This window comes from Protomyctophum parallelum (genome assembly GCF_964188405.1).
Source record: "Protomyctophum parallelum genome assembly, chromosome: 11".
Taxonomy (NCBI): domain Eukaryota; kingdom Metazoa; phylum Chordata; class Actinopteri; order Myctophiformes; family Myctophidae; genus Protomyctophum; species Protomyctophum parallelum.
The window spans coordinates 34,367,501-34,394,303 of NC_139707.1; the positions used below are offsets into that span (position 1 = coordinate 34,367,501).

At 43.2% G+C, this 26,803-nt stretch overlaps 1 protein-coding gene across 6 annotated transcripts in view; it reads right to left on the reverse strand.

The window, feature by feature from the left end:
- LOC310866655 (R3H domain-containing protein 1-like) overlaps positions 1-26,803 on the reverse strand; it is a 67,053-nt gene that overhangs the window by 17,083 nt on the left and 23,167 nt on the right. For 4 of the 6 annotated variants that reach the window (XM_083776349.1, XM_083776347.1, XM_083776352.1 and 1 more), the window contains 11 exons: positions 26,578-26,718; positions 24,753-24,861; positions 23,808-23,903; positions 23,580-23,608; positions 23,313-23,366; positions 22,403-22,620; positions 16,690-17,082; positions 9,078-9,229; positions 7,379-7,480; positions 4,802-5,104; positions 4,176-4,302 (listed from right to left, as the gene is read on the reverse strand). In XM_083776349.1, coding sequence (XP_083632475.1) covers positions 4,176-4,302; positions 4,802-5,104; positions 7,379-7,480; positions 9,078-9,229; positions 16,690-17,082; positions 22,403-22,620; positions 23,313-23,366; positions 23,580-23,608; positions 23,808-23,903; positions 24,753-24,861; positions 26,578-26,718 — 1,724 coding nt within the window. The remainder of the gene's footprint in view (positions 1-4,175; positions 4,303-4,801; positions 5,105-7,378; positions 7,481-9,077; positions 9,230-16,689; positions 17,083-22,402; positions 22,621-23,312; positions 23,367-23,579; positions 23,609-23,807; positions 23,904-24,752; positions 24,862-26,577; positions 26,719-26,803) is intronic. The other 2 variants (XM_083776350.1, XM_083776348.1) reach the window with 2 other exon arrangements.

Below are 26,803 nucleotides of genomic sequence, written 5' to 3' on the forward strand. Positions count from 1 at the left end.
CCTCCGGGAGGTCGGCGACTAGGCAGGGTTATTTATCGACGTCATTCTCTCACCTCCACTTAACCCATTTATGTTATAATTTAGCTATTGAAAAATAGCAGATCTACAAGCTCATAGCTTGTAGGTCAGCTATTTTTCGTTATGTGGCAGAAATCATTGAATAAATATTTCAGAGCGAACATTTTTAACTAAAATATTGGCTTCTGGGGGGGTTCCTGGAACTACATATTTTGTAGTTGGCCCAATATAAGCCTTTTTTTTAATCGACCTCAGTCCAAATGGGTCAACGAACCCGAGCATGCAGGGATGAAGCCAATATCAAATTAAACATTGTCTCTTTGCCCACTGAGCACGCGCATCATTTTACAAGAGAAACAACCGACCCGGGTCCATGAAAATAAAGCCCAAAAGAAGCGACCCGTTTTTACCACTTCAGCCCCATTTCAAATTAGCCGATCTACAAGCTCACAACACGACGTCGCGAGCTTGTAGATCGGCTATTTTCTAAAATAATCTTGAAAGAAATGCAAAAATGTTTAGATGGGAGTCCTCAGTCAAATACTGTATACATATTAATTTGGGGGCTTTGAGAACATCTGGTTTAAACGACATTAGGAAGCAAGCACAAATAATAAGCAACTACACTTCAGAACCCCCCCCCCCCCCCACCCCAACCAGCAACTACCGATATCTACTTTACATAAAAACAAGCCTATAGTCGCTTATAATGAGCAGACAATGTTTAAAAGAAGAGGTTGAAGTTGGGTGTTTGCAGTGTGCGCTGCCTGTCAGAGATAAGATGAAACAGGCCTGTTGCACTGATCCTTGTTATTAAAGGACAACTTCAGTTTTTTCAACCAAGGTTCATGTTTTAGGTTGTTATTAGAGAAAGTAAAAGATGAGTGTTTATTTTTCATTTGCTGCTTTCTTTCGTTTTAGGGATTTTAGCTGTTTTAGCTGAATGCAGGGGCATTCGAACATGTAATTTATTGGGGTCTGGTATAGGACTATAGTAAAAAAACAAAAAAAAAACATATTTAGCCCCATGTTCGAATGCCCCCACCCCGCTCTCAAAAACAGCTCAAATCGAAAGAAAGCAGAAAATGAAAAATGAAATGAAAATGTACACTCATCCTTTTACTTTCTCTAATAACCTTAAACATGAACCTTAGTTGAAAAAACTAAAGTTGTCCTCATGGTAGGTACTGTACATACATATTCAAGCACTTTAAAAAATCACACCCGTGTGAACTGAGTGGTGCAACTCCCCTCTCCCCCCCCCCCCCTCCTCTCCTATCTCTCTCTCATTAGCAGGCAACAGTGCAGCACTAATACTATCCCTCTCTCTGTTTCTGGCACAACAGCGCCCCTACTGGTACTCATAGTCATATACTGGTGCTCATGGCCACATAGGTACATAGGTGAACACGGACATTGCTGTTCCTTGGAGTGTACATTTAAAATAAGGCATTCTAGGCTAGGCCATTATTTTGCACATTCAAAAACACAAAGTACTGTAATAAAGAGGTACAAGTATTGATCAAGGGAACATTTTATTGTGGCTATAAGCAGATCACAACACAGAGTAAAGCACCAAAACTCTGACAATCAATATAATGCGTTAACACGATTCTGGACGGGGGAACCCCTTTTGGTGTTTTCTTTAGCTATTGAAAAATAGCAGATCTACAAGCTCATAGTGTGGCACCGAGTACCGCGCTACGAGCTTGTAGGTCTGCTATATTTTTTTTATCGTGAAAATGTGGCGCAAATCATTGAATATCTTTCACAGTGAACGTTTTTAACTCAAATCTTTGCTTCTGGGGGGTGGGGGTCCCTGGAACAATATATTTTCAGATCGGGGGTCAGCGGGCCTATTACATATAATCTTGGGGGTCCTAGTTTTGAGAAGAAACATGAGGTTTTTCAGAACAAAGCGGTCAGGATTTAGAAGGCATTTGTAGAATCGTCCGCAGGTCAAAAATGGGTTTTAATAACGTGAGGGGGAGGAGTAGTAGTGAGGGGCAAGAAAAGAGACCGGTTCACTGTGAGAATTATAGGCCTCTCAGACAGCGTTCCGGCCCCGTCTCTGGGCTCTCTGCTTCCACGCCGCGGCCCGGTGGGAGGCCAGCCGGAGGCCTCGTCTCTGGGCTCTCTGCTTCCACGCCGCGGCCCGGTGGGAGGGCGGCCGGAGGCCTCGTCTCTGGGCTCTCTGCTTCCACGCCGCGGCCCAGTGGGAGGGCGGCCGGAGGCCTCGTCTCTGGGCTCTCTGCTTCCACGCCGCGGCCCAGTGGGAGGGCGGCCGGAGGCCTCGTCTCTGGGCTCTGCTTCCACGCTGCGGCCCGGCCGGAGGCCACTCGTCGGAAGGAAGACGTAGAGATGTATCCGATGCCACGTTTCCCTTCCCCCGATAACGATTCCGATAACTCCCATGAATTCCCCACGACTTGCGGCATCGTCGGTCGATCATACAGAGCACTCAAAGTAGGGTCCGGGGGGCCCCATCAGGGTTCTTTGAAGGGGTGCCAAATGGACCCTTACAGGTCTGTAAACTGGGTCATGGGGGTCCGTGAAATTAAAAGGTTTGAGACTGAGCCAAGTATTATTGTGAAGACCCCCGAAACGAACCGGAAGCCAAATTGGCTAAAAGCTAACGTTGGCTACCGTCTTATTATAAGTCATCCGAAGTGTTAACATTGTAACCGTGACGTAGCGACGATTTAATAAAGGATTCAGATAATAAAAGGGTTTTAAAGATTGCAGTTAACTTGGCAGCGGACGAGGGGGAACCATTTAATGGACGGACCACAGCCGAGCGTTACCTAGCGACGGAGACGCTGATAGACGTGAAACTGAATTAATAAAAAATAAACAAAAGTCATCAAAGTTGTCTTAGGCAGTGAGCGCCATTGAGGGGGAAAAGTCATAAGTCGACTTTTCTTGAGTTAAGAAAAGTCTGAGAACCACTATGCCATGCATTCATAGTGACACTTAAACCCTATAGAAATATATATACACACCAGTGGTTTTCAACCCTTATCATATCAAGGCTCATTATCTATTCTGCATTTGAGCCACGGACCACCGTTTGATAAGATTTAGCCTCTCAGACCCAAAACTAAAGAATGTTCACATTTACATGCTGTATTGATGTTGGTACCATAGGGGATAACAGGCAACAACGATGAAAATTCTTCTACATTCTCAAATTGTGTAGACTTCTTGTAAATTAACGTAAGCAGGCCTAATGCAGATGTCTAACAATACTTTAATTAAACCAAATGGAGCCGTAAGCTGTGGCAAAGAGAATGACAGATTAATGTAAAACGGCAGCCAGTTAAAAAGGTGAGAGCAAATACAAGGTATCCTTAAAAGATCTGGGTGATGCAGAGCGTCTCGTCTCCCCAGACAGGTTTGGTGCATAACGGTATATAGTTATGCTGAGCGTGGCAGAGGGGAGGAAACAATGCTAATTGTGCATGTGATTGGGGACGGGGCTTATTGCGTGGGCTAGGATGGACGCCAACACAATGGGGGACGAGGGTTATTGCGTGGGCTAGGATGGACGCCAACACAATGGGGGACGAGGGGAATATTGCTAGGATGGAGGAGGCTAAGACAAAGGGGGGCCGATGCCGAAAAGACAAGTCGCTATGCGCTGTAATTAGCTCCTAGCTCCTGCTCCTCACGCCCTCAGGGGCGCAGACTAATTTCCCTGCCGCAGTTCGCTGCTCGAGATGAGCCCCATTGTGGACCTGCCATAAGAACGCAGAACACAAGGAAAATAAAAAAAGTGCTGAGTGCAACAGAAAGAAATGTGGAGGAGGAGGAGGGGGAGAGGGGGTGGGAGAGGAGAAAGTGTGGTAAGCAACTTCCCTCTGCCGTCGCAATCCATGCAGAACAAACAGAAAGCAAGTATTGATCACACAGATTGGATGTGGAGGGGAAGAAGGGGCAGGGTGTATTTAGACGCCCTGGTATCAACTCATGAGTAACAATGAAACGGAAGTCTCTGAACAAGCAGAACACATGCTGGGGAAGATCTAACGCGCAGCACCTGCTTTCATAAAAAAGATAAATGCTATAAAAGAAAGAAAAAAAATGATTATATGAGCTGCTGGCCCCAGCATTTATAGACTCTTCTTCATACTCATCATATGTCTGGCTGTGTTTACCTGTCTGTTGCGTGGGTGGGGGCATTGGCTGGCTCTGTGGGGCGGTGTTGTACTGCACGGTGCCCACGGGGCGGTACTGCTGGTTGGAGAGAGGGTACTGGCCGGGCGCACAGAAGCAGGCTGGCATCTACACACACACACACACACACACACACACACACAGAGAGAGAGAGGTTGAAGCATGCATACATTAAACATGACAGCCAAAAAAAGAAGTGGTTTGTTGTGTATGTTCTGCAATATTAATCCAAAGCTACAAAGTTTAACGCATTTTGACCTGAGATCAGATTCTAAAAATGTCTTCTAAATCCTGACAGTTTTCTGAAAAAGCTATGTTTCTATGTCAGTCGTTCTTAAATTTTTCAAAAGCTCGTAGCGTGCCACTCGGTAGCTACAGGCTACGAGAGCTTTTATTGAGAAAAATCGGTTTGAGGGAAAAGGAAGTTGCCGCCCCGTTGTTCCTGCCTGTCGACTACAAAACAATACTACAACAATATCATCTGCTCCCGACAGGATCATAAGGACTTTTGAAACAGAGACCAGGCTTTCCTCCGAGGTGGTGGAAAACTGCCATGACATTTTGTAGAAATCGAGCTCAGGTCTAAAAGGCTGAAATAGTTCCTAACCTGCTGCAGGGTCTGCTGCATGTAGGCCTGCTGCTGCATGACTGGCTGGTTGACGGGCGGCGGGGCCTGTTGGGGGGCCTGGGGGTAGGCCCCCTGAGGGGGCCCGGGCTGGGGGACGGTCTGGGGGCCTACCGGGGGTCCCACCATGTAGCCGGCCTGCTGCGGAGGGGCCTGGAGCACCACGGAGGAGGGGTACATGTCCCCCCCCCGGCCCCCCTCCACCACCCCGACCCCCGATGCCACCACCACCGCCTGCCGACCCCCCAGGCCCAGGTGGTTGAACTGGACGCCCAGGCTGTCTTGCTGCACATTTATGGGGTGGAGGAGAAAAAAGAAAAAATATTATAAATATTATAAAATTAATAAACAATCACATTAATTATCCCATTCTGGGACGGGAACCCCTTTTGGTGTTTTAAGCATTATGTTATACTTTAGCTATTGAAAAACATATACACATTTTTCAAAAATAGCAGACCTACAAGCTTGAAGTGCGGCACTCGGTGCCGCGCTATGAGCTTGTAGATCTGCTATTTTTGAAAAATCTTGAAAATGTGGCACAAATCTTTGACTATTATATATTTGCTTCTGCATGGGGGGGGGGGCCGATCTACATGCTCAAGACATGATCGACATGTCGATATCGTGAGCTTGTAGATCTGCAATTTTCACTTTTCTTTCACTTGTAAGAGATTGATCTTTTTGATCGCTCATCAACGCTAAAAACAAACAGAAAAGACCATTACTGCATCAAAAGTAATCAACAAGTTCAAAGAAATGTGATTATTTTGGGGGGTCGCTGCATGAAAATGTTTAGAACCTCTGGTATACTGTACAGTCTACTGTACAGTCATGCAACAGGCTGTTAAGAACTTTCATGGCTGTCCCCATTTTTAAAGCGCGTTTTACTTTCTCCACCGTGTGCTGGGAGGGAGTGTTGAGGGACTTATTGCCGTTTCTATTCATAGATAAAAAAAATCTAATTCAACATCTGCCGCTGGATTAATTATTCAACACCGTCTTCTACAAATGAAACTTTAATCAGTCATTAAGGGGATATTTATTAGGAGAGTGCACATAGAAAATAAATAAATAAACTTTAATCAGTCATTAAGGGGATATTTATTAGGAGAGTGCACATAGAAAATAAATAAATAAAAGAGGTTGGCGGTTAGCATTCATTTGCATCAATGGAGGGGGAAAAGGGGCAGCAAAACACAACAAATGAAATAAAATAAAAATGACTCCATAAATCATTAATTTACATTTTAATTAAACCTGACTAAGAAGTAATGCTCCGGCTTAAATTTGGAGGTAGAAAGGGCTACACAAACTCTAAAGGGCTCACACAATTAATCTGTTCTGGGCGGGAACCCTTTTTGGTGTTTTAAACATTATGTTATAATTTAGCTATTGAAAAATAGCAGCTCTACAAGCTCGTAGCGCGCCACTCGCCATTTTGAAAAATCGTGAAAATATGCCACAAATCTTTGAATATATATTCTTTCAGAGTGAGCGTTTTTAACTCAAATCTTTGCTCCTGGAACGTCCCTGGAACAACATACTTTCAGATGGGGGGTTGGCGGCCAAATTCATATAATTTTTGGGGTCCTTGACATGAAAATGTTTGAGAACCACTGACATAGAAACATGAGGCTTTTCAGAAAACTGTCAGGATTTAGAAGAAGATTTGTAGAATCGTTCCCAGGTCAAAAGAGACATTTAAAGACATATTTAAAGGGTCAAAATTAACCTGACTTTTTTGTACAGATTTACTACCACCTCTGTAAGTCAGGATGATAAGGTTACATTATGTATGCAGAGGTCCAGCGGACATGACACCTAAAATAGAATTAGTTCCATTCATTCTGCCAAGAAGATTCACCCCCCCCCCCCCCCCCCCACATCTTTCCTAATTCATGAGTCTTTCATCACCGTCCGTGTCAAATTATGCTCTAACATTCTCATCTGTACGGCTATTGGCTACGACTACTCAACGCAGAGATCGGAGAACAAAATATATATATCATGGCTGTCGGGCGGAAACCTTGTATCTCTGGGTTTCAACTTCTTTCCGTGTTAAAGGACCACTTCACCACTTTTCAACCTATCTTCATATAATAGGTCCTCACTATAGTAATACTCATGATAAAATGGCACCATTGTTTTCTACTCAGTCTGCTTCTCATAGCAGGGCTGTGGGCAGTTCAGAAACCGATTTTTCTCAATAAAAGCAGTTTTTATTGAGAAAAATCGGTTGAGGGAAAAGGAAGTTGCCGCCTGTTGTTGCTGCCTGTCGACTACAAAACAATACTACAACATGACGTAACGATATCATCCGCTCCCGAGAGGATCATACAGACTGTTGAAACAGAGACCAGGCTTTCCTCCGATGTGGTGGAAGCCTGGTGAGGGAGGTTAGTTGGTTAGAGGAGGAGGAATATAACAGAAGACTAGGCGTGTAACACTACATAATACAGTGTATTGTTGGTTATGGGAGGAGGAATATAAGACAGGCGTAGGTACCACAGTGTATTGTTGGTTAGAGGAGGAGGAATATAAGACAGGCGTAGGTACCACAGTGTATTGTTGGTTAGGGTGGAGGAGGAGAGGAGACGGTGGATAAGAGACCGTTGAGTACTGGATAGTCTGAGCAGAGGGCTGGAGAGCTCTGGCCGGCTGAGAGAGAGAGGTCAGACAACACAGAGAGGGAAAGAGAGAGAGAGAGAGAACAGAGGAGAGAAGAGTTGGAGGGAAATGTTTTTTTTTAGCTGAAAGACAGACAAGGGCCCTTATTTATCAACGCGGTGTACACCAAAAATTGGGTGTACACCCAATTTTTGGTGTACACCTCGTTGATAAATAAGGGCAAGGAGAGGAAACAGTGCATCAAGAATAGGAACCAAAAAAGTTGTGTCCTGCCTAAACAAGTGGCAGAAAGGCCATTAGTTCATGATCCAGAGACAGAAAGAGGGATTGAGAAGCCAGACAGAGAGAGAGAGGAAGTCTGAGTGTGGAGTGAGAGAGAGAACAGCCATCCAGGGAACGATTGTGACCAGTAATGATTCTAATTAAGACAAAGGGGCTTAGTCAACGAGATGACCATGATACGACTGCTTCCATCAAGGTCGACTGGTGGAAATCAATTAGACGGGCGCTAATGTGAGAGGTGTGGGGGGGGGGGGCTCTTGCTCAGAGCAAACACCTCCTATATTCCCAGCAGAAAGCCTCTCATCAACCTGCTCTCCCCTCATGGCTGACGGTGTCGAGTGTGTATATTAGGAAGGGATGTCGTTTTCCCCGCTGGGGCGAGAGCAGCTTCCTTCTGCATGACCCCCGGGCTGTCCACCGTCACCACCAGGGGTCAACTCAATCTCCACTCCTGCTATTTCCACTAATGAAACTCAAACCTTATGGCTCAGAGTTAAGGAAAAAAATAATAAAGAAAAGAAAGAAAGAAATCTTGCAGAACTTTGCATGACAGCTTGTGACAAGGAGTGGGACGCTTGCAGATTGCTATTGGTAACTCTACCGGCCTCTATGAATGCTAATGATAATCGTTTGGCTTTCCAATACACCTGGGGCCAGTGGGGGGGGGGGGGTAAGGGTGGCAATGTTTTAATTGACATTTGAACTCAATTCATTTACTCTTGACAGGGGCGGCGACTCGAGAGAGAGCTACAGGTCGCCAACTCGTGCTAAACGAATGACACGGCGTGAATATCAAGCGACGCCAGACCATCCGTGAAATGATTTGAATGATCCGTGCCGTGTGGCATATCTTCTAAACTGGATTTATGCAAAAGACAGATTCGACAAGCCCCGACCCGAAGCTAAGGGTATAAAACTTGCTTATACATAATTCTATTTTAAGATGAATCATCAGTAGAGTTTCTACCCGGTTCTCTTTTTCAATAGGGGGAAATTCCTGGATACTTCCACTGCGTGAAAAGAGGAGTTAACGGGCAATTGTGGGCACTGTATTTTGCCCGTAAACCTCAAGTTTAGCAGCATATACAGTTAATATACGGTAATATACAGGTGTGATGGTACAATTCTGGAGTTTACCGTTGTTTGTTGGAAAGTTTAACGGGAGTTTCCTGTAATATACACATCCGTATTCCATGCTTTTTGCACAGTGGCTACAGCAATATAAAAACACATACATTGAACTTGTGATGTTGGGTTGTTGTTTAAGCCCCTCGTCAAAAACAATCTACAGTAATAATTATTTGATTGTGACGTTTTTCGGTGCCTTTTTGGGCACTAAGCAGACCTGGGAGAGGACATGATTGGCCGGCTGGTGCTGGTGGGGGCCGGGAGGGGGCGGTGGTGGTGGGGGGAGGGGCTGCTGGCTCCTGACCTGCTGGGGGGCCAAACCGGGGTTGTAGACCACCGCGCTGCCATCTGGGTTCACAAAGGGCTGGCCTGCATGGTGGGAGAGAGAGAGAGGAGAAACAGCCACTGAAACCACTGGAACAAGCCCCGGTCTTCAATGAGAATAATTATTATAAAGCCCTCAATAATTCATCAAACACAATAATTCATCAAGGTTTAATTAACCCGTTTTGACCCGAGATCAGATTCTAAAAAAGGTCTTCTACATCCTGACAGTTTTCTGAAAAAGCTATGTTTATGTCAGTCGTTCTGACATAGAACGATTGGCATAGACCTACAAGCTCGTAGCGCGCCACTCGTTGGCGCGCTATGAGCTTGTAGATTTGCTATTTTTCAATAGCTAAAGCATAACATAATGCTAACACCAAAAGGGGTTCCTGGCCAAAATGGCTTAAGAATTAAAATGCTGTTCACAAATATTTCACAATAACCCCATCACATGGTATAATTTAAAAAGCCCATCTTACATGAATTAGAAAGAAAGATGAAACTATAATATTTTAACACTAGCAACTTGTCAAAATAAATAGTAGATTATGCCTTCCCTCATACTGTTAGGAGAGACTGGCATATTATATGTAACAAAGATCCACTCGCATACGCCTGAAGTCCACAGTTCTTTGCAAAACCTCTGTAATAAATATGTACTACACTTATTAATTCAGAAAAATGGCTGCGAATATAACAGTGGCACATTATATGTGTGGAGAATGCAGTATAAAGTATAATATCTAGCCAGGGCTAGATAGTGAATTTAATATATTTGCCCTCTTTTTTTTATCCCAGGGTTCATTTCTGAATTCCTGATGAAAAGAAAAATGTATAAAAGAAAAGAACAGCACAGTTCTCCTCCTCTTTCCTGTGCCGAAACATTGTGAATTCATTTATGTATGAATGCATTTCTACCGAGGCTCACTGTGAAATAGACCCGGCTTGGAATGTTGAGCCTTTTGAAAATGTGATTTCTTTTTATGTAAAAAATATAATAAATAATAATAAAAAAGGTTGCTGCCTGGCAAGGAGCGAATCTCAGTTTGTGTGTGTATACCTATCCATCACTTTTATCGATATGTGCCTCACCCGCCTCACTGCTGGCATTCATTACATGGGTTATCTAAGGCAGTGGTGGTGGTGGTGGTGGTGGGGGGGGAGGGGGGGGGGGGGGGCGAAAACATAAATAGCATCACAAATCATTTTAACCCATTTTGACCTGAGATCAGATTCTATAAATGTCTTCTACATCCTGACAGTTTTCTGAAAAAGTTATGTTTCTATGTCAGTTCTTCGATTTTTCAAAAATATCAGACCTAGCACGCCACTCGGTGGCACGCTATGAGCTCGTAGATCTGCGAGTAATATGAGGGGAAACTGGACGCAGCTGATCACAGTCATCAATTGTTACCGATATTAAAATGTGCCCTTTCATTCTTTCAAAATGGCGACCCAGGGTGTCCACTTTTAGACCCACTTTGTTTCTTTTTTACCAAGACGTCCACAGACGTCCTGGGCACTACATGCGGTAATTCCTAGGACGTCTGTGGACGTTTGGGGCACAAAAAGTGTTTAAAAAGAAAGGCGTGATAAGGCGTGATCGGCGCCGAGGTACATACGAAAACAGGCCTCAAAAAGGTGTACTTAGCGACGGCCGAGTTAAAAGCAGACGGAAGCACTTTATTGGCTCACTCAAAATCCCATTTTGGTTCACTCAGTTTTACACAACATGTAGTACTTTTTAAATAACTTTAAAACCAGCTGACAGAGAGGCCTTGATAAATTGAGCAAGGCGCGCTAGGCGAGCGAGTCCACCGGCCATGCAGCTGATGGCCTCATGGCGTGGACAGGTGCACCGTTGCAAGTAGTGGACGGAAGAGGATATTGCATTAAACGAAACAAGCGCTCCCATCCCCCGTCTCACCAAATCACAGGGCATCTAAGGTCCACATGCCATCCTAGTAAAAACATTGCCTATAGTACATACAGTACGTACAGTACACATAAGCCCCAAAATAAATTATGCTTCCAGAGGGGAAAAAATCATGGTTTGTCCGAGGCTCAGTTTTGCCAAGGTGCAAAGAGTCTTTACCCTACCCTAAATATTCCGTTAACTGGGGGTACAGCTGCCTGTACTTGGTACCTCCTTTTTTGTCCAACTCTCCACCAAAACCAAAAACCAAAAATAGAGGGTATGCGCATGCCTACTGAGTGGCAAAAACTACTTTCTGGCCTTGACAACCCATGCATCCAAACAGAAAAGTCATATCCGATTGCATTAAACCACATTAAACAATGTTAAACTCACTTTGCATGTTGCTTTGCCACTCGATGTGCCATTCACTTTAAGCATGCGCATACCCTATATAGCTGTTCTACAAGCTCACAAGTCACAATCGCATTGCATCACGCTGCAAGCTTGCACATTGGCTATTTTCAAAAATAATGTCGGCCCCCAGAATATGGAAGCTTATTAGTTAACCAATGTTCGCTGGCCAGTCTCCCTGACGGCCAGTATCCCTGACAATCCAATGACCCTCAAACATATCTCCTCATAAATAGTCAGCAGCAAGCTAAATTAATTCCTTGTGTGCTGTAGTGTACACAACAATTTACAATGTAGGCATTTAGCAGACGCTCTTAATCCAGAGTGACTAATATTAAGCAAGAACAAAAAGCATGGCAATACATCACATACATAAAAAGTAGTAGTAGTAAGCTAAGAATGTAACCGTGGAATATCTATATGATGAAACTATACATACTATAATATACAGTATACTATAAAGTGCTATGACTACATAAAATGCTATAAGTCTGTAGAAAATGTCTGTAGAAAATGCTATCCAAGTCTACATAAAGTGCTTATCTAAGGGGCTAGGGTAAGTGCTAGGGGCCATGATGGTGGGTTTTCAGAAGATTGGCAGTTCTGATTGTAATGTACAACTTCACATCAATAAGCACTATTTACTTGCGCAAGCAGAGCGCGCAAGTAATAATTTCGCCCGGTCCCCTCCGCCGTGACAGCTGTCCCGCCATTCGATGTTTATGCAGAAAAACATCAAATCTGTGCCTGTTTTGCTGGGACCAAACGACCACAAATGACCATACTTCTTACGTCATCATTTAGAGCTAGTCATACGTATACTATATACATAATCAGTAAAAATAGCAAATTGTGCCTGATCTGCTGGGACCAGAGTATGTGGTGTGTATATGTATGACTAGCTCTTAATGATGACGTAACAAATATGGTCATTTGTGGTCGTTTGGTCCCAGCAAACCAGGCACAGATTTGCTGTTTTCTTGCATAAACATCAAATGGCGGGACAGCTGTCACGGTTTTTGGCGCAAAGTAACCACAGTATACCGCTAATCAACTTACAACTACACACTCTATATAGTATATGTATATGTATACGTATGTCCTACGTCATCATTTACAGCTAGTCATACGTATACTATATACATAATCAGTATAAAATAAAATAGCAAATTGTGCCTGATCTGCTGGGACCAGAGTATGTGTTGTGTATATGTATGACTAGCTCTCAATGATGACGTAAGAAATATGGTCATTTGTGTAATCTGGTCCCAGCAAACCAGGCACAGATTTGCTGTTTTCTTGCATAAACATCAAATGGCGGGACGGCTGCCATGGTTTTTGGCGCGAAGTAACCACAGTATACCGCTAATCAACTTACAACTACATACTTATGTATATGTATACGTATGTCTTACGTCATCATTTAGAGCTAGTCATACGCATACTATATACATAATCAGTAAAAATAAATAAAATAGCAAACTGTGCCTGATCTGCTGGGACCAGAGTACGTGGTGTGTATATGTATGACTAGCTCTTAATGATGACGTAAGAAATATAGTCATTTGTGTAATCTGGTCCCAGCAGATCAGGCACAATTTGCTATTTTATTTTATACTGATTATGTATATAGTATACGTATGACTAGCTGTAAATGATGACGTAGGACATACGTTTACATATACATATACTATATAGTGTGTGTAGTTGTAAGTTGATTAGCGGTATACTGTGGTTACTTTGCGCCAAAAACCGTGACAGCTGTCCCGCCATTTGATGTTTATGCAAGAAAACAGCAAATCTGTGCCTGGTTTGCTGGGACCAGATTACACAAATGACCATATTTCTTACGTCATCATTAAGAGCTAGTCATACATATACACACCACGTACTCTGGTCCCAGCAGATCAGATTCCACCGTTTACAGAATAATTATACTGTATAACATATTTTAATTCAATTTATATACGTTTTTTTTCATCACATATCAATGATTTATTTTTCTTAAAAAAAACTAAAAAGGGATCCAGAATATATCTACATCGATAAAACTGTATTTCTTATATAGATAGAAACTTGAACCATACTTAATAATACTAGGTGTTTATATGCATAAAGTAGGTAGGTAACAAATAGTTACACCTACAACGGTCAAAAGTACTTGCGCGCTCTGCTTGCGCACTAGTTGGCCATTTATGGCCTACTAGTGTGCAACAAGCAAGTATGCACTCGACAGAGTGCAGTTCTAGTTATATATATATATATATATATATATACACGCCATAGTCATACACCCTTGCCTTCTCGCCGCCCATCATGCATATTTAATATGAGCAGAGTGAAGGAGAATACATTAGACATCAGAGGCGAGACTATCCGTTTTCTTCCCTATTCAATTACGAGTACAGTATGGCTTCATTATCTGTGTCTCAGCAACACTTTGGGGGATTTGTTTTGACCGGCGTCGGCTGTATTGATCTTGTGAGACAGCTATCGTTTTTCAAAGTGCCTTCCGAGTCTAACCGTGGGAGGGAGACGAGGAGTGAAGAGGAGGTCTAATTTGCATGCGAGTCCACATCGTTAGCCGTAGACTCCCCCGTCGGTTCAGAATAATTTGTGGGGAAAAACGATACACTTTCCGCTCGTTCAAGTTTACTTTTTAAAAGGGCAATCAAAGCCGGAGAGGCACGTTCTAATTATCGTCCTCTGCAGAGTACTCACGACTTACATCTCGAAACTCAAATACCCTTTAATAATGCATGGCTCTTTGTTGGACGGCATTTTCACCGTCCTACCAATTTGGCTGTGAAAGGAACATCCCCATCTCGCCACACACACACACACACACGCACACGCACACGCACACGCACACGCACACACACACCCCTACCCCATGGTTGCACTCTGTCTCATTACACCCAGACAAATGAACAAGTTGAGCAAAGGGTTACACAGTTTAGCTGTGTAAATGTAAGTTGTGTTAGTTTCCAGTTTAGCTGTGTAAATGTAAGTTGTGTTAGTTTCCAGTTTAGCTGTGTAAATGTAAGTTGTGTTAGTTTCCAGTTTAGCTGTGTAAATGTAAGTTGTGTTAGTTTCCAGTTTAGCTGTGTAAATGTAAGTTGTGTTAGTTTCCAGTTTAGCTGTGTAAATGTAAGTTGTGTTAGTTTCCAGTTTAGCTGTGTAAATGTAAGTTGTTAGTTTCCAGTTTAGCTGTGTAAATGTGAGTTGTTAGTTTCCAGTTTAGCTGTGTAAATGTAAGTTGTGTTAGTTTCCAGTTTAGCTGTGTAAATGTAAGTTGTTAGTTTCCAGTTTAGCTGTGTAAATGTGAGTTGTTAGTTTCCAGTTTAGCTGTGTAAATGTAAGTTGTGTTAGTTTCCAGTTTAGCTGTGTAAATGTAAGTTGTGTTAGTTTCCAGTTTAGCTGTGTAAATGTAAGTTGTTAGTTTCCAGTTTAGCTGTGTAAATGTGAGTTGTTAGTTTCCAGTTTAGCTGTGTAAATGTAAGTTGTTAGTTTCCAGTTTAGCTGTGTAAATGTAAGTTGTGTTAGTTTCCAGTTTAGCTGTGTAAATGTAAGTTGTTAGTTTCCAGTTTAGCTGTGTAAATGTGAGTTGTTAGTTTCCAGTTTAGCTGTGTAAATGTAAGTTGTTAGTTTCCAGTTTAGCTGTGTAAATGTAAGTTGTGTTAGTTTCCAGTTTAGCTGTGTAAATGTAAGTTGTTAGTTTCCAGTTTAGCTGTGTAAATGTAAGTTGTGTATAGTTTCCAGTTTAGCTGTGTAAATGTAAGTTGTGTTAGTTTCCAGTTTAGCTGTGTAAATGTAAGTTGTGTTAGTTTCCAGTTTAGCTGTGTAAATGTAAGTTGTGTTAGTTTCCAGTTTAGCTGTGTAAATGTAAGTTGTGTTAGTTTCCAGTTTAGCTGTGTAAATGTAAGTTGTGTTAGTTTTCAGTTCAGAATTAAAAGGTACAGGACAAGAAGAGACAGACACAGACACATATACAGACAAACGAGTGACCATCAAATATGGCTGGGAACACCTGGCTAAAGCAGACTTATATAATGCAACTAGGGTTGGGATCCTTCAGGACTTTAATTTTAACCCATTCCTTAACGACTCCTATAGAGGGTTCCAAATGGACCCTTACACAGGTCGGTAATCTCAGAGTGTGCAAATGGAACCAAATCGACCCGAAATTTGTACCTCTCTCAGAGTTATGACGGAGCTTGGAATTGAACAGTTTCGGAAACTACCAGTATAGTCATTGTATATAGTAGACTTTTTAGTCTACTATATACAATGACTATTGGTAGGCTTCTTTAGTTTAAAGTGGGACATTTGGTATATAGTCTTTTTTTATTGGCCTAAAATATTGTCTATATACTGTACATACCTTCATGAATCCATTTGCTGGCTGTTAGTATTGAGCATTTTTTTAATAGGGGTTTATATGTGACCATACCATTAACATCCTGTATAAGGCAATATTTTCAAATTTTCATTATGCTTTATGTAGCATCTAGGGGGGTTTCATGATTCTGAATCCATATTAGTTCTGCACAAAAAAAACACTCCCTTGGCTAAAAACAGCCATAGCCACTTACCCAAATTCCCCAGAATGTGCTGACCTCATCACATTTGTGAGTTTAACGGGAGTTTCCTGTAATATACACATCCGTATTCCAAGCTTTTTGCGCAGTGAATGGTATGGTCACACAGTAAACCCCTATAAAAATAATTTCTCAATACCGACAGGCGGTCAGCAAGTGGATTTATGAATGTATGTATATAGACAATATTTTAGGCCAATTAAAAAAAAATCTATATACTGTACCAAATTTCACCACCCCACAACCCCGGCTGTCGGACTAGTCCACATCAGAGTAATGTAGTAAGAGAGTGGTGACACGCTTTGATCTCGCCGCAAATGAGCTGGAACTATTCCATTGAGATAGAATGAGCACTTCCGCATTCCATTGTTACAATGAGAGTCAACGGGAGTGTCATTACTCTCTTACTAGATTACTATGGGCCACATACCAGCTCCGACAGTGTGATAAAAAAACAGTTCCAGAGACCGATTCTGGTTCCTCAATTTTACCTCCGGTTCCGGATCCCAACCCTAAATGCAACCATCAGTCCCGTCCCCCCACTCCCCCGGTTCCAGAGGAGAGGTACCAACCTGTATGCGGGTTGACCAAGATACTCCCCGGCGGGATCCCTGCGGCTTCCAGCGGAAGCAAATAGTAGCTAGTGTTAGTCTGAGGAGGTTGTTGAGGTGGTAGTTGAGGCGGAGGAGGAGGAGGCAGGGGTGGGGGAGGTGGAGGCGGGTGGTAAGGGGGCGGGGGGTGGTGGAGCAGCACCGACGGAGGCCCACTCCGGCCCCCCACCACCTCGTAAGACACAGAACCAGAACTACTAGTGCAGTTGAGCAGCGGGTAGGAGGCGGCCACCGGGGGCAGCGGCGGCACGGTGGCGTGTTGGCCCGCCTGGGTTAGAGCTGGGATGGGGAGGGGCGGCTGGGAGCGAGAGAGAGACCCCGTGGAGGACCCTACGCTACTAGACGACTCTGAACCTGGGGGAGGGGAGGGGGAGGGAGAGGAGGAAAGAGAAGGAAGGCCTTAACCACTAAAGACTAATTCATACCTTCTTTTTTGTTTTTTTTGCGTGTCGCTGGATGAAACCCGTTTAGGCCCGACGTCGAAAAAAGGAAAAAAAAACGTCTTCTAAATCCTGACAGTTTTCTGAAATACCCATGTTTCCATATGAGTGACCCCAAAATGTAATTGACCTGCCGACCCCCCCCAAAAAAGCAAACATTTGAGTTAAAAACATTCACTCTGAAAGAATATATATATATTCAAAGATTTGCGACACATGTTCACGATTTTTGAGAAATAGCAGATCTGCAAGCTCGTAGTGCGGCACTCGGTGCCGTGTTATGAGCTTGTAGATCTGCTATTTCACAATAGCTAAAGAATAACATAATGCTTAAAACACCAAAAGGGGTTCCCGCCCGCCCAGAATGGCAAAAAAAAGCTAATGCATTGCAGTTTATCTTTTTTGTGGGGTTGGTGTTGAAAATGGGTTATTTTCATCAAGCGACACGCTCATAAGTATAAATTAGGCTTTAGGGCACAGCAAAGACTTTTAGTTTTAGTAGAGAAAAGACAGCACAGGACAGTAAGGACAGTAAGGACAGGACAGTCAGGCATGCGGTGGAGGGGTGGAAGGTGGAAGAGTCAATGTTGGTGGAAGAGAGACAAACTCACCGACTATTAACAGTTTGACTCCATAAAACGCGTTAACCTCTATTTAATCAAATATTCTACTCTGCCGAGATTGTTGTATTACCTTTAGAGGCATACGCTGAAGTATTTGCAGCTTTCAACGACGAAAATCTGTCGGCATGTTATGATCATCAGCACCAGCGGCTATTACAATGCACTACAGGATCCGCCTCCATGACGCATTGTAGTCCAAACAAACCCCCCCCCCCCCCCCCGTCCACTTACATTGAGCTCAATTTCCCAGAAGCCCTAGTAGCCCAGATGATTTCCGGTTTCGTCATCATAACGCGACGGCCTCGTCATCAGGTCCCGGATAAATCCACTGTAAATTATTTATTTATTTTACGGGAGTTTTATGAACCAATGTATTTATTTGTAACTGTTTTGTATGTTTTTAATTGTTGTTTGTCATCTACTGGCTACGGCTGTCAATAAAGTTTCATCATCAATTATTTTAAAACGGCGAATTAAACTCATTAAACAAATGTCGGGTATAGCGCTTTACGCGCGGTGGAACAATGGATTAAACAATTAGCGGCTGTCAAACTGTTAATTTAGAATAGAACTGCGTCTTCGGCATAGCTTAGCTGCACTGACAACAAAACTCAAAGAAATACTTTGAGGGGTCAAAACATCAAATTGCAATTGTATATAACTCATTATCTATTCTAATTACCTGTGGGAGAGTTGCTGCCATAAACTGGGAAAAAAGATAATGATATTACCATCTCTACATGACATGTTAATTAGTTTTTTGATTAATGTCATTTAGTTTTTTTCACGTTTGTTTTTATATGTGCGACAAATAACTGTGGTGAGTGGGAACACTGCGACAACCCAATATAATTAGCTTATTAAATGATCGGGATCTTGGAGTAAGCCTGATTGAAGGGAGGATATTTGCTGGAGGTGTAAAAAACAAAACCGCACGGGTCTTGTTATGCAGACAAGATCGACGTCTCAACTTTTTCCTGGCGGCTGTTGAACTGATTTTGAAGTCACGCCGTTCTGATATTCTCTTTGCCAATAATCTAATCTAACCAATAAATTAAAAGGGGTGAAAGTGGGGTTGAGACGAGATGGGAGCTCTTATACAAAAGGACTGTTTGGAGACATGCTGGGGCGGTTAAGCCTTGTAGAGCAAACGCTGTCAAGGACAGCAGGAGTGGAGATGAGTGAGTGGTGGAGTAATCTGCAGCACAACAGCAGCTACTCTTAACTACAAAGACCTCAGTCTGCTACTGCCAAGCAACGCCAGGCAAAGCGCTTCGTCAACGTCATCTACTTCTGTCAGAAAACTGAGGAATCAAATCAAATTAAATCGATGGCAAGGAAAAAAGGAGATGAAAAAGATGCATGGCTTGATGGATGATTTCCTGTTGTTGGCTATATATAGAAGTGTATATTTGTGTACGTCTAAATGTTACGATTAATTGAACACGGTGGACCCTCTTGTAAACAAAGTGCGATGCTTTTATGGTGTCGTCCACTCACAGTTAACAGTTTATGTATTGAGGTGTACTTGAAATGTACTGTAATTCTGCAAACTTTGGAGAAGAGAGAGCAACAATTATTCTGTATCTACAAGGAGGTACTTCGTAAAAAAGCTATCAAGATAGCAAACGACCCCTCTCATCCACTCTGCAGGGAGTTCAAACTACTTCCCTCTGGTAGACGGTACAAAGTACCAAGAGCTAACCGTAACATTTAAAAAAAAATCTTTCATACCAAATGCCATTAAGGCACTAAATGATACCATGTCTCGCTAGATTTGTTTGTTTTCCAATGTATCTGCCACTGTTGTCCTGCACTTTTTTGCCATGAGAAAATAATTGTGTTAAGTGTTGTTGCTGTTGTTGTAACCGTTTGTTTTTTTACTGTTTGAGACCGAAGACGAATTTCCACACGTGGAAAATAAATGAAACTAACTAACTAAACTGTTAATACAATACTTCAATCAATCAATCAAAGCTTGTTTTTTCTCTAGATCGGCCTGCGCCTGGTGGTGTCACTGGCGCTTGGGGCCTGTGAACAACAAAGCACCCGAATTAACATTAACTTTGCATTCGATGTGCTCATTCTAATTCAACTCTTGACGAAGGAGTGGTGCGACGAGGGAAGGTGGTTCACAACATTTGCTGCTGCGGGCCCCAAACTCTGGAACATGCTGCCCCTCCATATTAGATCTGCCGGTCTGTTTTATATTTTATTGTCTCTTTTCATTGTTTTATATTGCTATGCTCTACTGTCTTGTTTTACTCTGTTGAGCACTTTGGTCAGCTTTGGCTGTTGTAAAGGTGCTATACAAATAAAGTGTGATTTGATTTGATTTGTCTTTGTCGGAAATTCATTCGAATAATATGGCTCCACAAGTCAAGTCACAAGCTGTAGTGTGACCTAGACTAGAGTTGTTCCGGTATACCGGAAAAATGCCTGGCAAAATGGTGGCGTCGGCGTGTGTGCCAGTCTATAATGCACCGATCAGATACCACCCAATATATCACATTATGCTACAGTAGCTTGTTTATCCCATTTAGGCCCGACGTCGAAAGAATATATATTCAAAGATTTGTGCCGCATTTTCACGATTTTTCTAAAATAGCAGACCTACAAGCTTGTAGCGCGCCACCGAGCTTGTAGATCTGCTATTTTTCAATAGCTAAAGTATAACATAATGCTTAGTTAAAACACCAAAAGGGGTTCCCGTCCAGAATGGGTTATTCTACACGGGTTAAACAACAACAACATGTGCGGGTGTTAGCAAGACAATGTAAGGTTAGACTGTCAAAACCATATCACGGCATTCAATCTCTTCATGTATTTGTTCATGTATTATTTATTTACTAGGGACGCGGATCGACACCCCGGTTCAATATTCCTCTTAAAGCCTGAAAATCAATGACGTCTAAACGGAGACTTGGGGGTCCTGTAAGGTTACTTCTCTCCAGAGACAGGAGTGACACCGTTTATATCAAACTGCTGGTGCACAAACATTGGCTGTCATCGAGTTTTTAAATACGATTGAATTTCCTGCCAAGACAGTGCCAACTGGCGATAAAACGCTATGCACGGTGTGTTGCAAGCCAACTTCATTATTGTCCCATTGTGCTTATACTGCTACTAAGCTGAAAAGCTAAGCGAACGCAAGTGGCCTAGAAAGAAATGACATCGTCATCGAAACTGAAATCTGGGCTGAATCTTAAAAAGTGACAACCTAAAAATTGACAATACAAACATTAACCACAACACCTGAGCCAGGCCACCCAACGCTGTTAGCAACTATATCACATCCCCGATATGGGAACATCTCCAGCTGTGACGTGCTGCACTAATGACCAGCCGGTGGGTGGGTGGGGGGGGGGGGGTGCATGGGGGCTGCTGAGAGTGAGTGGGGAGTAAAAAATAAACCCACATGTGTGGAAGATGATGGATGGGTATCTAAAGGCCATGAAACCAACCACTTCATCAATTGGCCACAGTGGCCCCCAACCAATTTAATGTCTATGGTACAGTGGACAGAGAATCAAGGTTGAATTTCGTGTTTGTTAGTTTTAACAAAAAGGAAAAAGACAGATGGTCGTTGTCCAAAGGCTACAAGGTCCGGCACAGGCCAAAGTGGCAGGCAAGGGCTGACCACACTGACCATTAACAAAATGTAGCAAATCTACAATACGTCACAACTACGAGGTTTTAGTTGCACTTTTTTGTAGTTAATTTAAATAAACACATAAGGTACATAAGGTTGTTGATTCCAGGCCCCTGGACGAGGAGGAGGACCAACGGTGGAAAGTAACTACGGTAAGTACTTTTACTTAAGCACTGTACCCAAGTAAATTTTTTGCAGTACCAATACGGCAGTATTGAAGTACCAATACTGCAGTATTGGTACTTTTACTTAAGTAAACAATTAACAATTGAGCCCTTTTTCCACCACTGAGGAGGACACACTCACAACCATGAGCATGTAGATGCTATTTCTGTGGTTCATTTAAATAAACACAGAAACACGGCTTGCGGTCGACTTCCAGGCCCCTGGATGAGGAGGAGGATGAGGAGGACACACTCACAACTATTTGTTGTAGATGCTATTTCTGTGGTTCATTTAAAGGGATTGTGACATTAAAAAAAAGGTTTTGGAATTGTTCTTGTTTTTCTAGGTTTTCTAATCTCAATTGCACCCAAAAAACATGAACTTTTAACATTCAGTAGATTTTCTGTGATCTGGGGTTTTCTGGCTCAAACAGGTGCTTTGATTTGCCGGCAGTAAGTGACATCACTTACTGCAAATCCCATATATGTCAATGGGATTTGCCAGCAGATGTCACTGTTTCACTGTGTTGCCTGTTTTCATTGTAGCTCAAAAGGCCCAAAAAACCCCAAAGAAAACTTCAGACCACAGAAAATCCACTGAATGTTCAAAGTTCAGGTTTTTTGGGTGTAATTGAGGTCATAAAACCTAAAAGAAAAAAGAAAAAGAAAAAGAAAAATAAATGAAAATTAATGTCATAAAACCTTTAAATAAACACAGAAACACAACATAAGGCGTTGCTTCCAGGCCCCAGGATGAGGAAGACGAGGAGGAGGACGAGGACACCGGGGACTCACCGGTCTTGGAGAGGCGCCCCATGCTCTTGCTGCTGCCCGAGCTGTCCCCTCGGATGAGAACGGAGATGCCGCTGAAGCTGCTGGCCTTGGTCATGGCCGGCCGCAGGTTCCGGTTGGAGCTGTCCGAGTCCGTGCTGCTCCACGGCCGCGGGTCGCTGTACTTGGGCTCGTTCTCCGAGCTGCTCTGGCGGCTGTTGGCCGAGCGGCCATCTTTTAACCTGAACGAAGCGTTTAATACTGTTAATAATACGTGTTAATACTGTGCACGGTAACAGCCTGGTAGTACCGAAGGGGAAATGACTACTAATATGCAGTGTCAGAACAGCGCACATCCTCTGATCTTTGGTGCTGAGCCAAACTGTTAAACTAACAGAAATCATAAAGAAAAGCAAAGGCTCGTAAACTCACTTTTGTAATTCTCCACGTATTTTATTCACAATCACAGCAGGCAGGACAAACGTTTCGATCGGTATTGGTCTTTTTCCAAGTATGATACTTGAAAAAGTCCATAATGTCCATATGTCCTGCCTGCTGCGATTGTGAATATACCATACGTGGAGCATTACAAAAGTGAGTTGCGAGACTTTGTTTTTCTTTATAATATGCAAAGTATGACAATGGTGTAGGTTCACAGATGAGTTGAGGTAAAGTTAACATGGTGATATCTGATTAGTAAATAAATGACAATCTCCATATCATATTTCTTTGTTTTTCATTCGGAAATTATTGCCCTAAGTGACCCACAAAAGTAGGGATGGGGGAGCATCAAATATTTTTGAAAAATATTTAACCGTATCAACAAGAGCTTGTGACTAAATAATAACTACATTTGATCCATCCATGCTGGAAAAGGCAACGGTTTGAAATAGAAGTAAAGTGGCATTACAATTATGGAAAAAGAGACATTCACCTAAATATCTGCCGCCTTTGCTGCGTGCTGTTGCAGGCGTCATCTTCTTGTATCCTGTGGAGTGGACACAGACGATATAGCATATTACAATGCTAGAACCTAGCATAATTCATTATCATGCAAATGAATGGTTCACCTTAAAACGGGTGTGTGTGTGTGTGTGTGCGTGAGTGAGTGAGTGAGTGAGTGAGTGAGTGAGTGAGTGAGTGAGTGAGTGAGTGAGTGAGTGAGTGAGAGAGAGAGAGGGAGAGAGAGGAGGCGGCATACCTTTTTTCGAGTGCATAGCCATCTGGACCCTGGAAGGTAAAATATTGAAGTGTTACTTTACAGACCCAAACTTCAGTCTCAATGTGTTTTTACTGGTTAAAGAAAGGTTAAAAAAAAAAAAAAAAAAAAAAGTATACAGTACAAACTATACGTATACACAGTTACATAACGGCAAAATAATCTCTATTTGTTGATAAAAAAAAAGAAATAAAGAAGAGAAACACTCACGTCTTGAGCAAATATCCTGTCTCTGGCTCGCTGGTACTCCTCCTCTCTCTCCTCGATGGACTTGGACCGTCTGTCGTCCTTCAACCGCATTCGCATCTGGAAACGTGGAAAATAATAATAATCAAACCACTTAAACCCTACACATTTTGTTTACCGGTGTCCCACAGGGGTCTATACATAGTCCCCTGTTTTTACACCAAATCTGTGTCTTTGTTGACACCAGTCACAAGGAGGTCCTGATTCTGGAGGTGGGCTGTGTCTTTGATTTGTACATGGACCAGGCATTTCAAGATAAACATTCTAAGTATAAACCATTACTTGGAAGTATAACAAACCTGGGGTATCGCTGTAGATTTGCCATACTGATATTCGGAAGCCTGGGCCATGTGCATAAACTGACCATGAGTGGCTTAAGAATAGCTGGCATGACAAAAAGCAAACTTGCCAAATACGGTTCTGTTTTGGCTGTTATACGCAGTTTGTCTGTGTGGAGGAGGAGGTGCCATGTGTATCCTTAAGTGAACATGAACTGTCAACCCCGTTATATTTGTTTCCTTGTCAAATTCATTGTAATTTGTGGATTCAAATAAAGAAAGTGTGTGTGTGTGTGTGTGTGTGTGTGTGTGTGTGTGTGTGTGTGTGTGTGTGTGTGTGTGTGTGTGTGTCAAAGTCGTACGATTTGTCACACACGTTACCACAGTGAAATTTGTTCTCCGCATTTGAACCATCTCTTGGATCGGTGAGCCGCAGCCGTGCCGCACTCGGGAATCATTTGATTAGTATATTGTGTGTGCCCGTGTGTGTGTGTGTGTGTGTGGAGAGGGGGGGGGGGGGTTGATGCAGATCGTTGACAATGCTTTAATGCACCATCCCTCGAAAGCAGAGGCATGGTTGTATTTTTTAGGGGTTCTGAAAAGTTTGAGAACTTCTGGTCCTCAACCGTACCATGTTGTCATCTTTGTCCGAGCTGGAGTTGTCCCTTTTGAGAATGTACCGCTTCTGGAAGTCGTCTGTCTTGTCGTCTTTGATGTGTTCTGAGAACTTCTGATCAGGTCTGCAGAAGGTAAGGAGGACGGGAGGGGAGGGCAAGGAGAATGGGACAAAATGAAAACCTGCAGCACACAGGGGTATGCTTAGCCCATTCTGAACGAGAACCCCTTTGGTGTTTTAACTAAGCATACTTTAGCTATTGAAATATATCTGATCTACAAGCTCATAGCGCGGCACTGAGTGCCGCGCTACGAGCTTGTAGGTCTGCTATTTTTAAAAAACCGTGAAAATGTGGTGCAAATCTTTGAATATTTATTCTTTCAGAGCGAACGTTTTAACTCAAATCTTTGCTTCTGGGGGGGGGGGTCCCTGGAACAACATATTTTCAGATGGGGCTTGGCAGCCAAATACATATATTTTTGGGGGGTCCTTGACATGAAAATGTTTGAGAACGACTGACACAGAAACATAGGGTTTTTCAGAAAACTGTCAGGATTTAGAAGACATTGGTAGAATCGACGTCAGGCCTAAATGGGTTAAAAAAACCCTGAGATGTTTATTTACACCAGCCTCTTCACGTCTCATAAGCCTGCCTACCTTACCTCTGAGCTGTCCCCCCTCCCTCCCTCCCAACCCCGCACTCTGCCATATTGAAAGATGCAGATAATTAGGTTTTCCCCGCCAAAAAAAAAAACTCATTTTGGCGGGTCGACCGCACAGGAAAATCTGTTTTGCCCCATATTGAAGATACAGAGTAGGGATGGCCAACCGATAACCGTTAGCCGTTAGCCGTTAATTAATTGGTTACCGACAACACTAACGGCTAATGGTTTACCGATAAAAAAAAAAATATTTTATTTTGAAGCGCCGAGAGCAGGCACCGCGGCCAAAGCACCAAGCCCCTCTTTCCACCTTTACTGTCAGTGCAACCAGTGACCACGCATGTGCTGTGACTTACTTCCCCCAAAACAAAAACACAAAAACAACTGCATGTAGTGGACTGTGGAAGCAGGAGGGAAAAAGAAAAAAAGACGAACACACACACAGCATTGCGCCGCTGCGCGCCCGCAGATCTGCCCTTCATGCAACGAACGTTGGTTCCGATCTGCGTTGTGGATCTGTCGTTTTATGGATCATAGAACGAACGAACGTATGCTGTTAGCTTGTTGCTAACGGGACGGACGGACGGACGGGACCCCCCCCCTCCCTCTCTCCCTCCCTCTCTCTCTCAGACGTTCTCTCTCTCTCTCTCTCTCTCTCTCTCTCTCTCTCTCTCTCGCGCGCGCGCGCGCGCGTGCGTGTTAGAGAGACGCTCTCTCTAACACGTCTTTCTTTCTCTCTCTCTCAGTCTCTCTTCCTAATCCTTCCCGACCGGTCCGCGATACATGTGTGCGTATAGAAGACTGTAGCCTACGCAGTGCGCACTAGTGCACTGATTGACAGCAGGCCACGTGTAAACGGTGTATTTGTCTATTTTTTATGCGCAAAATAGCGCTTTTCTTTTCTTAACGGATAACGGTTAATTAGCCGGCAAGTCCTGGCGGTAACCGGTTAAGACAATCTTTCCATTTGGCCATCCCTAATACAGAGTCAGTCAGTAATTTCTGCAAGGCTAAGCCGTTTGAATTAAAGCGAGGCCCAGAGAAATTCAATTCTTGGGACACTGTGGAGAGGGGATTGGAGGAGACTCTGTGAGTGAGTGTGTGTGCGTGTGCGTGTGCGCGTGCACGTGCATGTGTGTGTGTGCGTGCGTGCGCGTGTAAAGCAAGAGATTACTCACATTCTTGTATTGCTAGTTTTGTTGATGATTACACATTTCCCGGTCGGATCAACGTTGTGGTCGAGGCCGAAGTAAGCCGCCACTCGGTGCAGCAGCATTCTGTGGTACGACGTCATCGGAGGGAACTTCCTCTTCTGGCTTCTGAGGACGTCGAGGAACAGAGAGAGACGGAGAGAGAGAGAGGGATAAAGAGTGAGAGGAACAGAGGGAGACGGAGAGAAAGAGA